The sequence below is a fragment of the Mustelus asterias genome, chromosome 16 (assembly GCF_964213995.1).
Source record: "Mustelus asterias chromosome 16, sMusAst1.hap1.1, whole genome shotgun sequence".
NCBI lineage: Eukaryota > Metazoa > Chordata > Chondrichthyes > Carcharhiniformes > Triakidae > Mustelus > Mustelus asterias.
Genome location: NC_135816.1, coordinates 31,600,854 through 31,624,253, shown reverse-complemented (window position 1 = coordinate 31,624,253; position 23,400 = coordinate 31,600,854). Strand labels below are relative to the sequence as shown.

Sequence of the window (23,400 nt, the reverse complement as noted above, 5' to 3'; positions counted from 1 at the left end):
TGCTAAATTCTCCCTCAGTGTAACCGAACGATATGGAGATGCCAGAATGGGACTGGAGTGGGCACAGTAAGAAGTCTCACAACACCAGGTTAAAGTCCAACAGGTTTATTTGGCCTCGTGCTTTCAGAGCGCTGCTCCTTCATCAGGTGAGTCAAGGTGTAACTGAACAGGCACAGGAGTGTGGCGACGAGGGGATTTTCACAGTAACTTTATTGTAGCGTTAATGTAAGCCTTCTTGCGACACAAATAAATGAACTTAAACTTCAAGTTTTTGTTAGTTTTCTTAAATAAACATGCATTTATATGTGTGTAGATGTCATTTGAGCACAGTGTTTGGTACTTGATTGTAATACTTTTCAGCTTGCTAATAAGGTATTAGCAAGGTATTAGTCACTGCTTTAAATGGAGAATTACTTTATATTTAAGTGACAGTTAAATGTGTAAATATTTGGAAAAAAGATTTCCTCTGTTCACTACGACTCTGAAGCATGCAAATAAGTCTGCACGAACAGTTTCTTTACAAGTGGCAAATCTAGAGAAATCTATCCCACAGCTTAATAACATATGTGCCTGGAATTCTTGCATGGGTTATCCTAATCGTCTGCTGTAACTTGTGTGGAAAATCAGCAGAGCTCCCGAAGAAATGGCGCTAAGTAACCGATTACACTGTTCTCCTGGTGGGGGGATTCCACTGATCATTCACCAGAATCACAGGAACTGATTCGGGAACTCTCACAGAGATTCTGCCCCACAATTTCTTTCAAGTCTTGGTAGATTACAGAGTTGGAGAAGCTTGTGCCCTGTAATGACTAAAATCCTAATTGCAAGGAAGTTAAGATGGTCGCTGTTGATGTTAGCAGCAGTTTGCCTGCGTCGACGTTCGACTGGCCGAACTCCTCCGGAACAGTTTGCAGATTTGACAGGGGAAATCTGTGCTTCCACTGGGCTAAAACATAATGTTTCACAATGTGAGTCTTTAATGGAGTTCACCGCTTGAAGAAATAAGAGTGTAATTGTTTGCAGATTTAATATGTTTCTAATCTATATTAAAGTGTAATTGAAGCTAGAGTGGTAGCTCTGTTGTGAAGCAAAGTGAAATCAGTTCTTTCACTGGCACAAGCCAAGCCTTGCAGTTCAACAAACAGTAATCGACTGTCTGTGATGTATCTTAGTTGCTTTCTCCTTAGAAGGTGGGATATCCCTAGCAACAGGAGCACTCGACTCCTGAGATTACAGACAATGAACCTCGCAGTTGTGCCAGGATCGTGCCTTCCAGCACTGACCTTTGTAAAAGACTCTTAGGGAAGGCGATGGCCTAGTGGTATTATTGCTAGACTATTAGTCCAGAAACTCAGCTAATGTTCTGGGGACCCGGGTTCGAATCTTGCCACGGCGGAGGGTGGAGTTTGAATTCAATACAAAATATCTGCAATTAAAAATCTAATAGTGGCCATGAAACCATCGTCGATTGTCGGAAAAACCCATCTGGTTCACTAATGTCCTTTAGGGAAGGAAATCTGCCGTCCTTACCTGGTCTGGCCTATATGTGACTCCAGGGCCACAGCAATGTGGTTGATTCTCAACTGCCCTCAGACAACAAGGAATGGGCAATAAATGCTGGCCAGCCAGTGACAGCCATGTCCCACAAATGAATTTTTAAAAGTTTTCACAATCAGTTGGAGGGCATCTCACCTATGTGGGGCAGGTGGGCACGAGTGCCACCTTAGACACTGGCTTGGTAGAAACGCTTAATTGTGGCCTGAACCCAGGACTGCTCTCATTGAGCCTCGAGTGAGGGAGCTGGTTGAAGATTTTATTTTCTAAAATCTTTTTTGGGAGGCCAAGTCACTCACCAGACCCAGGGGCCACTGGATAGAATCACAGAATCCCCATGGTGCAGAAGGAGGCCATTCAGCCCATCGAGCCTGCACCGACAGCAATCCCACCCAGGCCTATCCCCGTAACCCCACGTATTTACCTAGCTAATCCCACTGACACTAAGGGTCAATTTAGCATAACCAATCAACCTAACCTGCACATCTTTGGAGTGCGGGAGGAAATCGGAGCACCTGGAGGGAACCCACACAGACATGGCGAGAACATGCAAACTCCACACAGTCATCCAAGGCTGTAATTGATACCGGGTCCCCGGCACTGTGAAGCAGCAGTGATAACCACTGTGTCACTGTGCCACTCATTCTACATTCTAACAGCCATTACTACATTGGGTTTTCATCCAAGGCCAGGACAGGGACCTGCAAGCCCTGAAATGTTCCCCGACATTGCTCCCATCCCTGGCTCTTCATTGGTGGACGGATGTTTCCCCTTTTACACACAGTCTTTGGAAACTCCAGAAAAAGTGAACCCCCAACACAACTATGTCTCCATTATCACCATGGAAACCTGCCGATCCTAAACTGGGAAGACCAATGGAAATCCCAATGAATTTTACTTGCCTTGTACTCATGTGTCCACCAAAGAAGAAAATTACACAGAACTTAAGCATGTCTTAGTAGCAATTTATGTCAACGGTACTACCAATAAAAAGTGCCTCTGGATAATAACAACTAGAACTTAGTGTGTATCCCTGGTAGATAGAATAAAATTTGACCTAAACATTCACTCTCTCCACCACACACCCACAGCAATGTCACTATATACAAGACACACAGCAGCAAATCACCAAGAATCCTTTGGCAACACCTTCCAACTTCCCGACATCTACCACCAAGGATGATATGGGCAGCAAATGCATGGGAACACCACCGCTCTCACATTCCCATCCAAGTCATACATCATCCTGACTTGGAATTATATTGCCATTCCTTCACTGTCACTGGATTAAAATCCTGGAACTCCCTTTCTCACAGCACTGTGAGTGTATCAACACCATATGGACTGCAATAGTACAAAAAAGGCATCTCATCACCACCTTCTCAAGGGCAACAACTGCTGACCCTGCAATGATGCCTGCATCCCATTAAAGTATTGAAAAACCTCCCACCAAAGAGCAGTCGATAGATGCATTAGATAATGCGATGTGGGGTCATTCAGATCAGAGAAGGTCCCATGTTCAATATTTAACTGTGCTCAGTTAACTGTTCTCAGGCAGAAACAGTGATGTGAATGCTCCAATTGACTTTCAGGTAGGTTGATTGAGGAAGGAGTAAATCTGACACAATCCCACTGCCTTTCTGAAAAATTCATTAAATATTCATCCGCTATAAACATCAGTAATGAGTTCTAGACTTCAGCCTCAGCTCCCTGGCCTCCTCAAACTCTGGTTATATTGCTGAGAGCAGTGAATCCTGACAGTTATGACAATTTAAGAAAGCATTGGGAGAGAAATCGGGTTGTTGCCAGGAACCAACATGAAATTGGCAATGACTGGAAATGTGTGGCCAAAGATGGAAGTCTGATGTTTGCTCTGATTTGGGCCCTGGGACTCATTTCCAAATGCCCAATTTTTGCGTAATTTGGCATCAAGGTCTGGGGATTCGATAATCTTTGAGCCTGCTGTGCAGTTCAGAGTTTTTGTCCTGCACAGTTTGCCATTGTGTCCAACACTGTTGCATTGGGCGGAATTTGCAAGACATTGATCTTGCCTGTAAGGGCGCTTCACTCCACAGCATTGGTACAGTGGCTCTGCTGGCCAGTTTGGGTATTGTTTTCCCTGGCTTAGTGCCCGTGTCTTGCTATTAGCTGGACTGTGGATTGACTTCTGCACCACAATTTACTCTACACCCTTAAAATGACATTGGACACCTGATTAGGATCTTGAAAGGACCTAATAGCTGCTTTAGGCAGATAAGGCTGTGCCTGGAAATTTGCCCCCTCCCCCCAATGTCTGTTTTGTGCTCAAAAATCTGACACGTTGGGACCAATTTCTCTTCCATCATGACTTGAACTTTGCACTCCAGGCACGTACAATTGATAGACCCGGAGCGGACTCGATATGTGCTTCCAGCTGCGATTGGACACGACTGCGATTTCACACTGACAGCCCAACGCATGTTGAGAAAGGCTCAGCACTGCTGGGGAGGGTGAAGGGAGTGGGCGCTGACTGAAGTGAGGGTGAGGGCGGGCATTTACAGCAAGCTCCATGAAGGCTGAAAGCTGTTGCGGGAGCTGCTTCAGGGAGCCGCAGTACCGTATGAATGAAATGAGCTCAAAGAAATACTGTAAACCGTGTCCATACTGCAAATTCAAGCACCTGACACAGACTTGATAGGACTTCAGCCCTCAAACCATTGGGCGGGATTTTCCAGCCCCGCTCGTCCCTCGAGCGGAAAATCCCGCCCAAGACCAATGGACCTTTGCATGGTCTGTGTCCCACCCAGCCGCTACGATCCCCATGGCGGGCGGGACAGGAAAATTCTGCCCGTCTTCTTTCATTTTGCATCACCCCAGATGTTTTATCCCACCCTGGAACATGTTTGTTGTGAAAAAGTGAAAGCTGCCGATTGGCCCGTCTGCTAACTGTAAAGCTGGACGGGTCACGTAAAACCACCAATTGCCCCCTTAATAGGTTTCATGGGCCTCTTCATTGCTATACTTCAGGCTCCCACACAAGCCTGCTGACTAGAATGTTGCACATAAGCGCGATGACATCAGGGTGCGTGCCCAATATCTTGCACGATTTCACACACTTTCAGAACAAGTGCATGCCCGTTTGATCAAAATTCCGTTTCGTGTAGGCGGCAGTCCAGATCAATGTTTTTATAAATAGGGGAGGTATTTATTTTCAAATCCTCGGGGCTTTACCTTGCAATATTCTACTCGATGTTTTATCAGTAAATTAGCTCAGGTCATTAGAAACGGATTATTCTAAATCCATTTGCATGGTACCTGCTCCCAGTTCAGAAACAGCAGTTCTGTTTCATCTCCAAAGAATAAATTACACAGTAACTGGCAGTCCTTCCACAAAGTTGTGCGCCAAAGAGCTTTGTCGTTTCAGCTCCGAGTGTAACATCATGATGATTCTTTACACTCTGTCTCATAAAGAAGGAGTCAGCAAGGACGGAATTCAGCATTGCTTTTTTTGAGTGTTAAAATCTGAGACTTTTCCTCCAAGAAAACTGAGAATGTTAAGGCCACTCAAAATATTGGCAGTAGGAAAAGATAAGGCAGCCATTAGTAAGATAGTATTAAATCCATGTGGGTAGAGATAAAAGATAATAAAGGATCAACCACAATAACCAGAGTAGTTCTCAGATTAACTAACCACGGCAGGGAGAAAGAGGAAGCAATAGGCTAATAAATTAGGGAAGGTTGTAAACAAAGAACATCAAAAACTAATTATGGGTAATTTCAAAATTAATTGGCCAAAAGAGGTAGGTAGGGGGACAAAGGAGATAAGGGTTGGCACGATGCTTACAGTGTATAAAAGATTCAACAAGGGAGTATTCACTATTGAATCTTATATTGGGTAGTGAACCAGAATAATTAAGAGAAGAAACAAAGAAAAACATTCAGGCAATAGTGACCATAACAATACACTTTAAGACAGTAACTGAGAAGGAACGTAGGCAATTCAGCCCTTCGAGACTGCTCTGCCATTCAATCAGACCGTTCTCTTCCTGGTCTCAAATTCACCTCCCTACCTGTTCCCCATATCCCTTTAACCTGTTTTCTTTATATCAGAAAAATACCTATCTCCTTCTTGAAACCAACGATTCAGACTCCACTGCGCGATGGGGCAGCGAGTTTCACAAATTCACCACCCTCTGCGAGAAGTAGTTCCTCCTCATCTCAGTTTTAAACCTACGCCTCGCGACTTTTACCTCTTGTTCTAGATTGCCCCACAAGGGGAAACATTCGGTCGACGCTTGCTTTATCAATCCCTTTTAGTATTTTATATACCTCAATCAGATCCCTTCTCATCCTTCTGAACTCCAGCGAGTATAATGTTTAATCTTTCCTCACACATCAACCCTTTCATCCCTGGAATCAATCTGGTGAACCTCCTCTGAACTGCCTCCAATGCCATCACATCCTTCCTCAAATAAGGAGACCAAAACTGGACACAATACTCCAGATGTGGTCTCACCAACACCCTTTACAATTGCAACAACACTTCTCTACTTTTGTACTGCAGTCCTTTTGCAATAAATGCCAACATTCCATTTGCCTTTTTTATTACAGGCTGTACCTGCATACCGATGTTCTGCAATTCTTGAACAAAGACACTCAGATCCCTCTGCCCGGATGCTTTTTGAATCTGCTTTCCATTTAGATAATAACTTGCCTTCCTTTTTTCTCAGCCAAAATGGATAACCTCACACTTATCCACATTAAACTCTAAGCATAATAAGGCCTGGGGTAATATATTAGAGCAAATACTATTTTGAGAGGCTGAGTAGAAATTGAAACAAAAAACAACAATATCGGTAAACAATAATCGTAAGTAATGGGAAATACTTAAATAAGATGTTCAACAGAGTCCAGAAATATATATTGCACTAAAAAAAGAACAAACTAAATAATGATCATAGAATAGAACCATGGAATCACTACAGAGCAGAAGGAGGCCATTTGGCCCATTGAGCCTCCACCGGCCACAATCCCACCCAGGCCCTATCCCTGTAACCCACCCATATTTACGCTACTCATCCCCCTGACGACACAGACAGTGAGCCGAGGCTGGAATTGAACCTGGGTCCCTGGCGCTGTGAGGCAGCAGTGCTAACCACTGTACCAACTGGCACCATGGATGAATAAAGACATAATGAAAAAATTGAACGTAGGAAAAGCAGCCTACGTTAAATACATGGATAGCAAGGAAGAGCGTTACAAGGGAGAATACTAAAATTCTGTGAGGGATTAGTTAGCTAGAATATGATACTGAATGATGCTGGCAGATTCAATCCCCATACTAGCTATGTTAGCTCATGAAGGTCTGCTTCCTCGCTTTGTCTCACACTTGTAAAGTGGTCTCCCTTGAGCTACATGTAACAAATTGTCTCTCTTTACTGTGGACAATGGCTAATTACCTTAATAAGATATTAGGAAAGAAGACAAAAACAATTCGGAAGGCAAATAGAAACCATGGAATTAAATTATCTGGGACCATAGGAGTAAAATATTCTCCAGGCTCATAAATAATAAAAAATAGTCAAGATGGGAGTAGGGCAACTAAAAAATGGAAAGGATAACATAACAGGCATCAATTGGGAAATGGCAAAAAATATTAAATATTATCCTTCAGTATCTACCAGGGAGATATTTAATGTAGAAATCAGAAACATAGAAAATAAAGTACTCAAACACAAAAAGGATATAACTTCTGGTTCAGATGGATTTTAAAAGAATCTACACATCTCAAAAGATTCTTGAGAAAAGATAGGAGGGACACTATTACAGATGCATAACAATTTATTAGAAAAAGATATAATGCCAGAACATTGGTAGACAACTGACATTATACCTATATTTAAGAAGGGAGATTGAACATGTCCAAGGAAACATAGATCAGTCATTTTAACTTCACTTTGTAGGAAAAAATATGAAATTCCTTCTAAAGGGGAAGCGGTAGATCATTTACAAACCAAAAACATAATGAAAGCAAAATATTGCTGGAAAGCTGAAATAAAAACAGGAATGCTGGAAAGACTCAGCATCTGTGCAGGGACAAAACAGAGTTAACATTGAGGCTATATGACTCTTCATCAGAGTTGAAGAAAAGTCATACGAACTGGAAACATTAATTCTGTTCCCCTCTCGACAGATGTTGTCACACTGGCTGAGTCTATCCACCAAAAATATAACGATGAATAATCAGCGTGGATTTCAAAAGGGAATTGTGTGCAGTCTTGGTGTTCTTATCTGAGGAAGGATGTCCTTGCTGCAGAGGGAGTACAGCAAAGGTTTACCAGGCTAATTCCTGGGATGACAGGTCTCTCATATGAGGAGAGACTTACGTTGGTTCGGATTATATTCATTGGAATTTAAAAGAATGAGAGGGGATCTCATAGAAACTTATAAAATTCTAACAGGGTTAGACAAGGTAGATTCAGAAAGAATGTTCCCAATGGTAGGGGAGTCCAGAACTAGGGGTCATAGCTTGAGGATAAGGGGTAAATCTTTTAGAACTGAGGTGAGGAGAAATTTCTTCATCTAGAGAGTGGTGAATGTGTGGAATTCACTACCACAGAAAGAAGCTGAGGCCAAAACGTTGTCTGATTTCAAGAAGAAATTAGATTTAGCTTTTGGGGCTAAAGTGAACAAGGGATATGGGGGGATCAGGATATCGAAATTGATGATCAGCTATGATCAAAAAGAATGGTGGAGCAGGCTCGAAGGGCCAAATGGCCTTCTCCTGCTTTTAGTTTCTATGTTTTGATGAATGTTTTGCTTGACCAGCCTTGTGGAATTCTTTGAAGAGACAACAGAAAGAGGAGACAAAGATAATGTGGTAGATGTAAGTTACCTCAATTTCTAAAAGGTCGTAGATAAAGTGGCACACCTAATACTAATTAATAAGGTCAGATGATGCAGGGTTAGAGGACAAGTAGAAGAATGGATAGTTGACTGGCCTCAACTGAAAGCGGAGACTAGTTGTCAAGGGAAGCCGTTCAGACTGGCAGAGACAGTAAGTGCAGCCGCAAAAGGATTAATGCTGAGATGATTGTTGTTCATATTTTAGAACAACAATTTAGACTTCAGAAAAAAAAAGTACAATTTCTAAATTGCCCATGGCTCTAAATTGAGGTGGATAGTCAATACTGAGGAGGAGGGCATCAAATTACAAGAAGGTATTTAGCAAACTTACAGAGCGGGCATGTAATTATAGATAAATGTGAAGTATTTACATTTTGGCAAGAAAAATAAGGAGGTTGCATATTAGTTAGAAAAGAAGAATCTAAATGAGGTAGACCAGTAAACAGATCTAGGAGTACGAATACACAAATCTCAGGGAGTAGTGACAGGTTAACAAAGCCATTAAAAAAAGCAAACCAAGATTCGGTTTTACTTCTATAGTGTTGGAATTGGAAAGTAGAGAAGTCGTTCTAATTTTGTATTGAGCCTTGGTTAAATTATACTTGGATCACGGTGCGCATTTCTGGTGGCAGTTTTATAAGAAGGATATAGAGGTGCTGGAGAGGGCCCTCCCCAAATAAATACAAGGGAGGCGCAAGGCACTGACTCCTGCTGATATGTAAGCGTGATGTGGAGATGCCGGCGTTGGACTGGGGTAGGCACAGTAAGAAGTCTCTTCTTGATATGTAAGCGCACAGACACTGTCAGACCACCAATTCCACATTCAAGCTGGCAATCTTCTACGTGAGCCTAGGCAGTGAGTTTAGACAGGTTAGCTAGCTGTGGAAAGCTCCACACCCAATGCATGCACTTGTTCTCTCTCTGGCCCCAGCGGCTCAACAACGTCAAGAAACAGGAACCGTGGCTGATATTCCCCTTTCCCCCCCCCCCAAACATTAAAAAGATTTTAAAAAAAGAAAGGAAGACTTCAATTTATATAGTGGTTTTCACGCCCACTGAACATTTCAAAGTGCTTTGCTGCCAATGAAGTACTTCTGAACTATGGGCACTGTTATAATATACTGGGGTTGATTGCAGAGCATCTCTTGGAACAGTTTACTCAGTATTTGTGCAAAAATATTGTTTATTAACACTTCACTTTTCTCAGAGTACACTTTGTAACGCATGCTTCTCTAGATTGATGAGATAGATGTACTTCAATCTCTTTAGCTTGGAGTGGGGGTGGGGGAAGAAAGTGGCAATGAGGTGATGGTTTAATGGCGATGTCACAGAGGCCCAGGCTAATGCTTTGGGGACATGGGCTCAAATCCCCCTATGGCAGCTGGGGGAATTTAAATTCAATTAAATATATGGAAGATAAAGTAATGGTAACCATGGTGACTGTCATTGATTGTTGGGAAAAACCATCTGGTTTACTAATCTCCTTTAGGGAAGGAAATCCTTACCTGGTCTACATGATTCCAGAGCCATAGCAATGTGGTTGACTCTTGAACTGACTTCTGAAATAGGCCAGTAAGCCATCCAGTTCAAGGACAGCGAGGGATAGGTGACAACCCCATCCCATGAAAGAAGAAAAGGTGGTGCTGGGACAGGATTCTTGCAGTGTACAGCTGTTTATAGTGTTTCAGCATCACATAATTGGACCTTATTATGCTCTGATGTGCTATGGGGAGGCAAGCTTTTTAAATGTTTAAACAGTCATCACTGCTGTTTTTGCTGCATCCATGTGAGCGGATGGGGATTTGTGATTTTTTATTCATTCAGGGGCATCATTGGTTAGGCTACCATTTATTGCCCACACTTAATTGCCCTTGAGAGGATAGTGGCCAGCCACCTTCTTGAACCACTGCAGACCATCTGTTGTAGGAACACCCACACTGCTGTGAGGGACGATGATCCAGGATTTTGACCCAGCCACAATGAAGGAACAGCAATATAGTTCCAAGTCAGGAAGGGGCGTGGCTTGGAGGGAAACTTGCAGGTGGTGGCATTCCCATGCATCTGTTGCCCTTGTTCTTCTATGTGATAGAAGTTGTGGGTTTGGAAGGTGTTGTTGAAGGAGCCTTGGTGAGTTGATAGAAAATTACTTTACAAAGTAAAGCAATTGAGTGATAAGCATATTCACATATAGTATAGGAGTCATTGGTTACTACATAGATATCCCATGCTCAATCACTCACTCACAGTGTAGCTGTCCCAATGAACTGCCAGGCAGTCTTCATTCCTATAACATAGGGTAAGTGCAGGCAGGTCAAAGTGCTTACACAAGACGCAAGGTGGTCAACACTTCATTTAAACTATTTCCACCATACTTGGCTAATTTGTTTAACAAAATACACTAACCTCAACTGCACTCAAAATTCCCAGCCCCAATTTCATGCCAAGTACAAATCCTCTACTCAGTTTGATTTTCAACGCCTTCATGAAAAAAAGATCAGGCAAATCTTTTTTTAGTTGAGGAAGGAAAAGACACAGTGATACCATGTAGCTTTTAGCTACTTTTCAAAATGGATGCCAAGCTCCTGACAGCAGTCACACAAGATTATCAAATTCACTTTACAATGCCAATGTTGTGTTGCTGTAAACATATTGGAGGGGAAACTGAGCCTCGTTTTATTAGCTTTACAGAGAAACGTAGCAAAATCAGACCAAGTTCTCCAGTATCAGAGTACTGGATTGAATACATTTCATTTGCCCAGGATGCTTCCCTGAAATGGGTCCCATGGCACATGAAAATTTAATCAGGTCCCGATGTAAAATTGGACAAAAACCCAAGTGGAACATGTTCTGCATATGCTTGGCTCAGTTTGTTCAGATCAATGGTGTCACAGCCAGTGGCCCTTAAAGGGACGGCCAGAGGCTACAGAAGAAGCGGCAGGTTTTCCAATTATATTAATGTGGATTCAGGCAAAGCAGGTGTACTGATCCTGTGTCTACATTAACATTGCAGATCTCTGCCATCCAATGCTCACCCCCCACCACAGGACTTAGTTATGGGCCATCTTAGTGTCCAAGCTTGCTGAATTTTGGAAAGTCTGGACCAGTCAGCAGTTGTAGACACTCTATACACAGATAAGGCCCAAAGCCCAGTTTGAGGCTGTCCTTCTTTGGAAAGGCGTTGGAAGATGGGAGAGCGAGGGTGATAGTGGCACTCCAAAGGGGACACTTTGGATTGTTCATATGCATCCTTCTGCCTATTTGCATAGTTGTCCAGTTTAAATGTCAGGAACTAGGATCTGTCAGCCCTCAATCTGAGGTGACAAGCAGCAGAGAAGACCTATGCAAGGAATAAAAATCACTGTCAACAACTCACCAGTACCCCACCATTTACTTATGGCAGTGAATTGTTAATGGATAAAATCTTAGGTTTTACTGGTGAATAGTTGGCAAAATACTGTTTTGAATAGTTGGCAAAATAGTTGGCAAAGTGCTGGAAAAAAAATTAATAATCTTTTTCTGTTCATTTTCACCCAGCAACATGTACTCCTAGGCCAGTTACATCATGCATCTAAAGCTCAAACTGCTTTGTAGGAAAAAAGAGGCCTTTACCTCAATCTTAATAAAAACAACCTCTGCTAGACCAGTGTAATGATTCAGTCACACCAATTATCCTTACCTCCCCTTTCAGTGATATTGACAATTTAGTGTCAATTTGTACAAACTCACCCTACTTTGTGCTGGGAGCTCACATCCATTAGGAATGAAGTTCAAACTGTCTCAAACACCAAAAGCCCTTTTGTTGAGAAAAAAATCTGCATGGCGTACCTCACTATATTCACTCATTCATTCATGTGTGCTCTGTCTAAAGGCAGGTCTTTGGGTCATTATCTGCTGATGCTTCATCCTGATCTATTTCCTTGTCAGTTTTTGTCAGTGGTGGATGCATTAGTACAATTATATTAAATAACTGTATACATTTTAAATCATGTCTAATAAATATATTTTTAACATTGTTCAATTTGTTGTAAAAGAACAAGTGTCAGTATGCTTATGGGAGGCAAGATACTGATGGGGTCTTGTCTATAAGAGGGTACTGGGCCATTTTCATCAGTCTGGACAAAACTGCTTTAGGTCTGCATTGAGGACAAGAGAATGGTTTCAAGTTTGACCTCTTTAGATTTAATCCATAGGAACTGTCATCTGAAACTACAAAAAAAGGTATTGTCAACTTGTCCTAAAAGAGAGCAAAATAGTCACTTTACAAGTGAATTATAGCGACATCTCACACTCTTACTCGAGCTAAGGGGTGGCACGGTGGCACAGTGGTTAGCACTGCTGCCTCACAGCGTCAGGGACCCCGGTTCAAATCTGGCCTCGGGTCAGTCACTGTCTGTGCGGAGTTTGCACATTCTTCCCATGCCTGCGTGGGTTTCCTCCAGGTGCTCCGGTTTCCTCCCACAGTCCAAAGATGTGTGGGTTAGGTTGATTGGCCATGCTAAATTGACCCTAGTGTCAGGGGATTGGCAGGGTAAATATGTGGGGTTACAGGAATAGGGGTGGGACTGTGGTCGGTGCAGACTTGGGAATATGGGAATAGGTGGGATTGTGGTCGATGCAGACTCGATGGGCAGAATGGACTCCTTTTGCACAGGAGAGATTCTATGATTCCAAGCCGTGCCATGTGGAGTATGGTCATTGCTTTCCACTCTCAGGTGCCAACACTACCTCAGCCGAAATGGGAATCAAATCCGTGCTGTTGATGTTACTCTTAACTATATACTAGCCGCCTAACCAACTGAGCTAACCACCCCCTGCCCACCTCCTGCCTTAACCTCAGTATCAAGATATTTAATAAATGTTGCAGTGAAGCAAAGCACTATATAAGACCCAAGGGTATGATCATTGCTTTCCTTTCTGCTGTCCAACAGTAACTGTTATTTGCTAAATGAATTTAAAAGCATACTGTGATTGCCAGTTGCTAATTAATAACACGCAGCAGATTTGAAATACAACTTTAATTGTACGCACTCTGTATAAATTAAGTTTAGTAAACCAGTTCTCACATAGGTGGATAACCATAATCTATTTTATATTTTGTGAACAGGCATATGAGCTACGATTGTTTTGCCTTGTTTCAAATGGTATTTTCCTTCACGTAAGGACTGTATATTGAGACAGTTTCTCACCCCCATCGGGGATCATTTTAACCCTTAGATGGCTAGTATTTGCAGGGAATTCTGGGGTACCTCAGATGGTCATTTATACAGTAGCAAAAAGGTTCTCAACTGGATCAGCACGTTGTTGGGCCAAACTGTAATGACAACTCTATTCAGACTTTTCCCCCAAGGTGTATACTGGAGTGAGCACTCACTTCATTTATATTTAGCCATGAACTAAAAGCTGGATCTAAAGACAGGTTTCTAGCCAATCCTAATTCAAGAATTTACAGATTGGCATGATCGATCGCCTTGTTTTGGTGCAATTTTCAAGATTCAAACAGAGGACACTGCCATTCTTATTGACCTCATCACTGGTTCCAGCAACAGAATCACAACCCAAACATAAAGCATGACCGGAACTCTATGGATTTGAGAACAAACAGTTACACAAAAAATTGTAACACCCCTTTTTATTCTTTAGCTTTGGGGACTTTTGTTTTCTTAAAGTGTGTTATTTCTGCGGAAATTTGCTTTGTGAAGCTTCTGGGGCTGATGGTGTGAGGGAATTATATTAACCGTGCATAACCGAAACATGGAAAGTTAAACTTGTGCCTGTGCCCACTAACAGTAACCCAACTTTGTTTGCTCTATCAAACTTGATATCTCATCTAAAAACAAGTTCCCATGACTGTATCTCCAGTGTTCACTGTTCACACTAAAATATTTACCAAAACGCAAAACAGAAATAGGCCAAATAAATAAGTCAAATTATTCACAGTTCTTTGTTTAACTATTTGATTTTTTTTAACTATTTGATTCGAAGAAGGAGCACTGACAATGAGACTACCTCAGGAATGAGATTTCTGACATCTCGTGCCTGTCAGTCTATGCGGATTGAGCAGGGTGCCCAAGTCACAGAAGCTCTGAGACCGTAAGCATTTTATTAAACAGTAATGCCATTTTTTCCCCCAACGGTGCCTGTGTTATATTACTAAACCAACAAGAAAGCTTGTGTCTGATCTGATACCACCCACCCACGCCCCCCCCCCCCCCCCCCCCCCCCACCTGCTCACCGCCCCACCAGCCCTCAAGCAAACCTATCTTGACTGAAAAGATTTCCATTTGGTTCCACAGTAAGAGAGAGAGAGAAAAAACGACCACTCAAACCACACTGCACAAAAACAGTACGAGACACAAAGCACAGCAACATATTGTCAAGGTTTGAGCTTCTGGATGGAAATGCTCAACAGGACATTTATCTGATATCAGATAAGCAAAGGTTTCTGTTTTTTTAATATATGTATATAAAGGAAAACTAGCAGCTGCTGGTACCTGTTCTTGTCATGCAAGATTATAGAACAAAAGCTGTGTCTCCCACAAGTGTTTGCAGCGTGATGGTGTGCAGGCTTCATAATCCTTTCTATCAATGAGATGATTTGGTGGGCAAAAAGAAAAGTCAGACAGGGCTCTCCGACACTCTCCCACTTTATAAAAGATCTTGCCTCACCTAGTGATCACGCACACATATATGTGTGTAATGTGTTTTTATTTTAAAAGAACTGACTTATTTTGTTATTCTTCAAGAAACGGCTTCCTTTCCAGACAGTGACGTTCTTGTCAACTTCCAAGTACTTTAGTCTCTTGTACTGAATTACTCAGAAAAATGCGGATTCCTTGATTTAAATGTTGACACATCAAGAGAGCAGCCTGGTGGGATATGACTTTGAAATGCAAATAATTTCAGTCAAGAACATTTCAACACCAGCCTGAACTGGGTGGCGATGATTTCTACTCATTTCTTTCTGTTCTACATTCTTATTGCGCGTAGGATTTATTTTATTAATAAAAGGAGCCAGATATCATTTTTAAAAAAATATTCGGTTTACCTTCCCTACTTTTGAAATGTGTTTAAATACCACTGAGGTTCGATATTGGGAAACAATTATTGAGAAGTCTCAGTGTTTACAATACTCTAAAACCAACAGGGAGAGGAGCATTATTTATTTTCAGGTATGAGCAAGTTTCACTTTACACCATGAAAATGATGGAATAAATTAAGAACTATTATACATCCCCCTCCCCCCCCTTCGTCATTTGTTTTTTTCAAGTCCCCAACTGTTGTGAAGGCATTGCGGTTTTTTTTCTGAATGACCTCTTGTTTATTTTCACAGTAACTTCATTGCAGTGTTAATGTAAGCCTAAGTAGTGACACTAATAAATAAACTGAAACAAAAACTTATTCCATCACGAGTCCCCGAACAAGTGTTCGGCCTGTTGCAGAAGAAGGCTTAGCAACTTTCGAGAAAATCGAAACTATTGTGATGTCTTTAAAAAATTAAGGAGGATTCGGAGCAAGGGATCGACCCCAAAAATTAATTGTCATTTCCTCCCCCTCTACCCCCCCCCCCCCCCCCCGCCCCAGACACCACAACTACGAATTGACAACTTGTAGCTGACAGCCCTCCAGTATTTGTTTACTCACACAGTCCAAACGAGCAAAAACCAACCCAGCAAATGATGACTACCCTTCACCCGGCGGCAACCACAAGAGATACATTTATCCTATTCTGACTGGTTTGAAGCGTGTAGAATCAAACAACATGACTAGGAAAGATTCCCTGAGTCTCAGCAAGGTGTTAGAGCAAACAAGGAGACGTTTAAACGATCGGCAGCTCCAAAATTAAGACCCTCCCCACCTCAACCCAGACATTGAATTTAGCTGCTTTTGTGAGTGAGCCGATGACTGGTTGGTGATGAACATTTATTTCCTGCAATAATCACTAATTCTTCCCCTCCCCCCCCCCTAAGAAAAATAAGCCTGAAATAATAAGTGGGGGATGTACAATTCCTGCAACATGCACAGCGTGACAAGGACTTACAGATGGAGAGAGGGATCCATTGGGCAGGTAGGGGTCTTGGAGCATCAGAAAGTGGGGATACCCCGAGTAGGCAGTCCCTTTGAAAGTACCACCATCTTGACGCTGCTTTATAACTGCATGAGAGAGCCAGAGGGAGAGGAGGGAGAGAGAGAAAAAGTTTTAATGGCTTGTTATTGACATTCACAAACTTTTGTTGTAAAACGACTGGCGAATAAAGTGGATGAATGAATCAAAGGATGGTGGGCTATATACAGCAACAACAAAAAGAAACAAATGCAAGCAAGCCCTACCGTCATCGATGTGACCTCTGGATTTGTCCTGGTAAATTCTTTGATTGTCCTGTGAGCGTCTAATCGCCTGTTTCGAGGAGTTGGGGGGGTGGGGGGGGGAATCATGTGAAAGAAGAATATGCATGAGATGAGAATGACTGTGTTATAGGCACACGTGTGTTCGCATTTCTTAATAGACCTGCAAATTCATGGACTGGAACAAAGATCAAACTCTAGCACTCACCCCTGGGTCGGATGCAGGATTCACGTTCTGGTTAGTCTCCGACTCGTTAACTAACGATGACTTCACGTCTGCTAAGTCCCTCTCTGTGAGAGTGTTCTCGGAGATTTTTTCCTCCTGTTCCCCTTCGTCCTTGAAGGAAATCATTTCGTCGTTGGCCCCCAGATCATCCCCTCCACCGCTGTTCAGCTGCGGCATTTTTCCTTAGGATATCACCCCCCACCCCCCTCTTCCCCCTCCTCTTGCCCCCCCCCCCCCAATTCACCCCACCCCCTGTCTACTTCACCCCCTCTCTCCACTCCTTCACTTCGCACTATTCAAAGTTATTGACCAGGACTTGCGCCGCTTGCTGTATGCTACCCAATTAATGCAATATAAAGTTGCAGTCAGTTGGAGCAGGAGAGAGAGAGAGAAAAGATCTCAGTGAAAGTACGGCTGCAGAGAGAAAAAAAGATCTGAAGCAGTTTGTGTTTTAGGACCAAGGCGACGGCTGCTCAACATCAAAGCGTACCGCCTTTTGATTGACAGCCTTATTGACGGGAGGGGGATTCAATTGTTTCATCAACGAAACACTGTAAAATCATTATTATTTTTCTAATAAGTCCATGCCCTTGCAATCAGCTCCCCCTCTCACTGTTAAAAAGAACATCTTTCCAGGCAGTTGTTTTAAAATCCGATATTAATATGCGTGGAGAGAAGAATTCAACCCCAGCCTTCCCTAACAAATAACTATTTACCACACATTCTCTCCACTCGTGTTCATCAAAGGGAACGTGCCTCCCTTACGGTTTTCTGAACCCAATTCAGTCTGATCAATAGATCAACTAACTTTTTTTTCCTTTAAATTATGTAAATTCTTTAACGTGTCCGTTTTGAATTATTAAATTGGAAGATTTAACAGTTGTTGTTTTCTTTTTGCGGTGGGGGGAGGTATGGGTTAAAATGGACCAAGTATAATGTAAGTTTGGTTCAAGTACGAAAGGCTCTCTCGCTCAAGGAATACTCAGGGATACAGACACAGGTATACTCGCACAATGGGAACGTAAGAAATATCTTCACACATACATTTATCAGCACACTTAGTGGGCTACATACTCAGTTACGTGCAGACATGCACAGATATAGATATACACACAGACACAATTCAATACTACATTCAGGCACAAATCTGGACACAAACTTAAATACAGACGCACATGTACAAATGTAGAGACACACATGCAGACATACGCAGGCACAAATACAGATGCAAACTTAAATATAGAGACACATATGCACAAATACAGACACACATGTATACAGACATACTCAGTCACAAATACAGTCACAAATTTAAATACAGACACAAATATGCACAAATACACTCAAACGTATACAGACATGCACAGTCACAAACTTAAATCCAGACACAAATATGCACAGATGCAGACACACACACATACAGATACATAGCCACAGATAAACAGACACACATGTACAAATACGGACACACAGACATGCATACAGACATACACAGCCACAGATACAGCCACATAAATACAGATATTCACAGACACAAATGAAGCCAAACAACCAGGAATGTACCGATACATTAACAATCAAACTTTCACACCTGCACTGACACACAACTTGCACTTAGGAAGGACCTTCCATATTGTGGAATATTTGGTACATTTCAAAAAGGGGTGCATTTAAACAGAGCAGTGGCTGTGAGAAGAATTAGTTCAACTGATTAGATTTTAAGTATGTTTTTGAACATAGAACGAGATGAAAGTGGGGAGGCGGGGGGGGGGGGGGCTGAAGAAAAAATATGAAGTGCAGGGTTTTGATTTTGCCACACATGGCAGAGCAGCGAGGCAGGGAAACGCACAAGGCCAATTTTGCAAGAGGGAGCTGCAGGAAGTTGCCAACGTAGAATCAGGTAAGAAACCAGAAGGATGTGTAACCTAAAATAACAATTTAGCCAGTGCATTCAAAATGGGTCAAATGGCCTCCTTCTGTACCATAACAATTCTGCAATTCTGTGATTTTAAAATTACTGTTCATGATACAGTGAGTTAGTATAGATCTTTGTGAAACTGTGGGATTGGGGTGTCCAACACTTGGTATGGAATACACCACTAGTGGAAGTTTATAGACAAGTTGGAGTTTGTATATATTGGGGCTTGACAGGATGGGGAAGAGAGCATGGGACCCAGCTAAGCCACCAGGCTAATGAAGGCATAAATTAAAGTGTCTGTGGTGGAATGGGAACAGGAATAAATGATGTTACTAAAGTGGAACTAGCATTCTTAATGATAGCTGAATGTGGGTTTCACCCTCTGGTCAAAATCAAAGAGAACACTGAGATTGTGCATTGTTGGATATAGCCTAAGAAAGCAGTTAAAGAGGGGGCTTCAGAAGATCTAGTGGAAAACAAAGCTTTATGGTCTGCCCCTGTATTAAATTTGAGAAATCCTTTGCTCATTTATAACTTGATGCTGAAATGTTTAAGTGACATTTGTGGTTTCAGGAAGGTAAATCTCAGTCTCATACATGGCCATGGATAATGTTTCACAATGGCAGCATCAATGTGGGGAAGAGAAAGATAACAAAGCTGGAGCTTTGGACATGCTAGAGGTAACATGCAGAAATGGGAGGAGGAAGGGCTGTAGATGTGCTGGCTACATTGAAGCATGTAAGATTGGAACCATGAGAGGGTACTACCACAGAGATGAACTATGGAGGAAGGGTAGAGAAGAGAATGGAATAATCAAAGATATTAAAGGCCATGCAGAAATGAAAAAGTTAAGGATGGATCATGTACCACAGTATTAATCACAAGCAACAACTTGGATAAATGTAGCACCTTAAATGCAGAAATGCATTCTAAGGTGCTTCAACAAAGGTGAAATCAAACAAAAAAGGACATTAGTGCTGATGTTGACCAAGGCCATATTCACATTCAGCAACAAATGTTCACACACTCAGATATACTACACACAGGTTCCAGGGCTATAGGGAGAAAAGGAGCCATACCAAGTTGTAACACAGCTTGGTATGGCTCCTGCTCTATCCAAGACCGCAAGAAACTACAAAGGGTCGTGAATGAAGCCCAGTCCACCACTCAAACCAGCCTCCCACCCGTTGACACTGTCGACACTTCCCGCTGCATTGGAAAAGCAGTCAGCATAATTAAGGACCCCACGCACCCCGGACATTCTCTCTTCCACTTTCTTCTGTTGGGAAAAAGTTACAAAAGTCTGAGGGCACATACCAACAAACTCAAGAACAACTTCTTCCCTGCTGCCATCAGACTTTTGAATGGGCCTACCTCACATTAAGTTGATCTTTCTCTACATCCTCGCTTTGTAACACTACATCCTGCACTCTCTCGTTGCCTTCTCTATGAATGCTATGCTTTGTCTGTATAATGCGCAAGAAACAATACTTTTCATTGTATACTAATATATGTGACAATAATAAATAGACTCAAATAAAAATATCCAAATGTTGCTCCTACTCCTCTGAACATGCATATTATAGAAGTTTTGGGGGCATTTCCCTTTGGAAAATTTGAATTATTACAATAAATAAAGTGTATTCTGGTCAATTCTAAATATTTTTTACTGCATAACTGATAGATGTGTAAACTAGTAAAAAGTAGGAAGAAAAGAAGTGACATTGGCGTTCATCTATTTTTGAGAAGTGTCAAGCCCCAATCACTTCCCCAAAAACTTCCCCACCAGTCACCTCATTCCCCACTTCAAGAAGGCACTTTTCCAACTTTACCCATGAAGGCATTCTAGCCTTCAACGGGGCCCAGTTCACGGACACATTCTCCCTCCATGATGATAATCTCACTGTTGCCCCAGCTGAAGCGTCACTCAATCAGCAAACTCTCTGCTGTTGATAAAATTAATTTTAAAATAAAGTAGAACAGTAGTCAGTCTTTGCCAGCCCCCTTTCATTTGCCGAATTTCTGTTCCAGCGTTTAAAAAAGCATTTGCAAACACTGCATACATTTAAACATGCCCTTTGACGCACAATTTACACTTTTACAGTGAATTCCACGAAACAAAATGTCAGAAGAGACATTCAGTCACAGATCAATGCCACAGACACGCCCACGCAGAGACACATTCATGTAATCACAGACATCCATGTTCATGCATATGCATAAATGCACAATTGCATTGATACATTCAATATATACGTACATACATTTACTTCCACATTTCATAGAATCCCTACAGTGCAGGAGAAGGTCATTCGGCCCATCGAATCTGCACCAACCACAATCCCACCCATCCCTATTCCTGTAGCCCCACCTATTTACCCTGCTAGTCTCCCTGACACTGAATGGCAATTTAGCACGGCCAATCAACCTGACCCGCACATCTTTGGACAGTGGGAGGAAACTGGAGCTCCTGGAAGAAACCCATGCAGACATGGGGAGAATGTGCAAACTCCACACAGACAGTGATCCAAGTCAGGAATTGAACCCGGATCCCTGGTGTTCTGAGGCAGCAGTGCTAACCATTGTGCCATAGTGCCACCGAACACTTAATATACTTCATCTGCACTTATGTAGTGATTCTTCTCACAACCTATCCCAGGGTGCTGTATCACATAAGCACATTAACAACATGTACATTTACAATCATAGGAATAAACACCCACATATTCACACCACTGACACATTCACATTCATGTATGTTTATCTGCAGATACTTCCTTGTACATAAACATTCTGACATACAATTGACAAAGTCACATGAAAATATAGATAGAAATCCACAAATACACTAATTTATACATACCAAACATTTCTATAGACACATACCTGTTCAAAGAAGGAGCATCCACAACCCTCTGAAATACAGAATTCCAAAGATTCACAACCTTTTGAATGAAGAAATTTCTCCACATTTCAGTCCTAAATGTTCAGCCCCTTATCTTGAGTGAGAGAGAACTCCTAGATTTCTTAACCAGAGTCAACTAAATCAGGTCCCTTTAGAATGTTTTATGCTTATACATTCACACATATAACTTTCACATACTTACACTGATAGGTTTAGATACGTACACACACAATGTTCACATTTATATTCTCACATATTCACATATATAGAAACAGAAACACAAAACAGTCATTTGTTTTTTTCAGTGTACAGTGGTTTGCAAGTAAAAAATATTAGCTGATTCTTCCATCATCAAGGCTTACTAAGTTTTAAAGAAAGAACTTGCATTGGTGTACACCTTTCACCACCTCAGCAAATTCCAAATTTGGCCAATGACGTACTTGTTGAGAAACCAAAAGAGAAAATGCTGGAAAATCTCAGCAGGTCTGGCAGCATCTGTAAGGAGAGAAAAGAGCTGGTGTTTCAAGTCCAGGTGACCCTTTGTCAAACAGGTTTTCCAGCATTTTCTCTTTTGGTTTCAGATTCCATAATTTGCTTTTACTTTTTGAGAAATAATTGGTTTTGCAACACAGGTAAATCTGCAACCAACTCACACATTGCATGATCTCGCAAACACAATGTGATAAATGGCCAGATAATCTAATATAGTGAGAATGGCTGAGGGATAAATATTAAGCTTATTTATTAGTGTCACAAGTAAGCTTACAGAGTACAGGAATGAGAGAGAGAATCTGATGAACTGGTGCGGCAACAATAATCTCTCCCTCAATGTCAACAAAACAAAGGAGATTGTCATTGATTTCAGGAAGCGTAAAGGAGAACATGCCCCTGTCTACATCAATGGGGACGAAGTAGAAAGTGTCGAGAGCTTCAAGTTTTTAGGCGTCCAGATCACCAACAACTGTCCTGGTCCCCCCATGCTGAGACTATAGTTAAGAAAGCCCACCAATGCCTCTACTTTCTCAGAAGACTAGGGAAATTTGGTATGTCAGCTACGACTCTCACCAACTTTTACAGATGCACCATAGAAAGCATTTTTCTGGTTGTATCACAGCTTGGTATAACTCCTGCTCTGCCCAAGACCGCAAGGAACTACGAAAGGTCGTGAATGTAGCCCAATCCACCACGCAAACCAGCCTCCCATCCACTGACTCTGTCTACACTTCTGGCTGCCTCGGCAAAGCAGCCAGCATAATTAAGGACTCCACACACATTCTCTCTTCCACCTTCTTCCATTGGGAAAAAGATACAAAAGTCTGAGGTCAAGTACCAACCGACTCAAGAACAGCTTCTTCCCTGCTGCTGTCAGACTTTTGAATGGACTTACCTTGCATTAAGTTTGATCTTTCTCTGCACCCTACACTGCAACATTACATTCTGCACTCTCTCGTTTCCTTCTCTATGAACGGTATGCTTTACATAGCGCACAAGAAACAATACTTTTCACTGTGTGCTAATACATGTGACAATAATAAATCAAATCATCAAATTAACACTGCAATGAAGTTA

General features: G+C 41.9%; 1 protein-coding gene across 4 annotated transcripts in view; it reads right to left on the bottom strand.

Annotated features, from left to right (window-relative positions):
• Nucleotides 1-17,224, bottom strand: part of tcf7 (transcription factor 7) — a 218,694-nt gene extending 201,470 nt beyond the window's left edge. For 3 of the 4 annotated variants that reach the window (XM_078230842.1, XM_078230839.1, XM_078230840.1), the window contains exons 1-3: nucleotides 16,991-17,224; nucleotides 16,768-16,834; nucleotides 16,478-16,590 (exon numbers count right to left, since the gene is read on the bottom strand). In XM_078230842.1, coding sequence (XP_078086968.1) covers nucleotides 16,478-16,590; nucleotides 16,768-16,834; nucleotides 16,991-17,185 — 375 coding nt within the window. In that variant the 5' untranslated portion in view covers nucleotides 17,186-17,224. The remainder of the gene's footprint in view (nucleotides 1-16,477; nucleotides 16,591-16,767; nucleotides 16,835-16,990) is intronic. The other variant, XM_078230841.1, reaches the window with a different exon arrangement.
• Nucleotides 17,225-23,400: the final 6,176 nt, after the last annotated feature.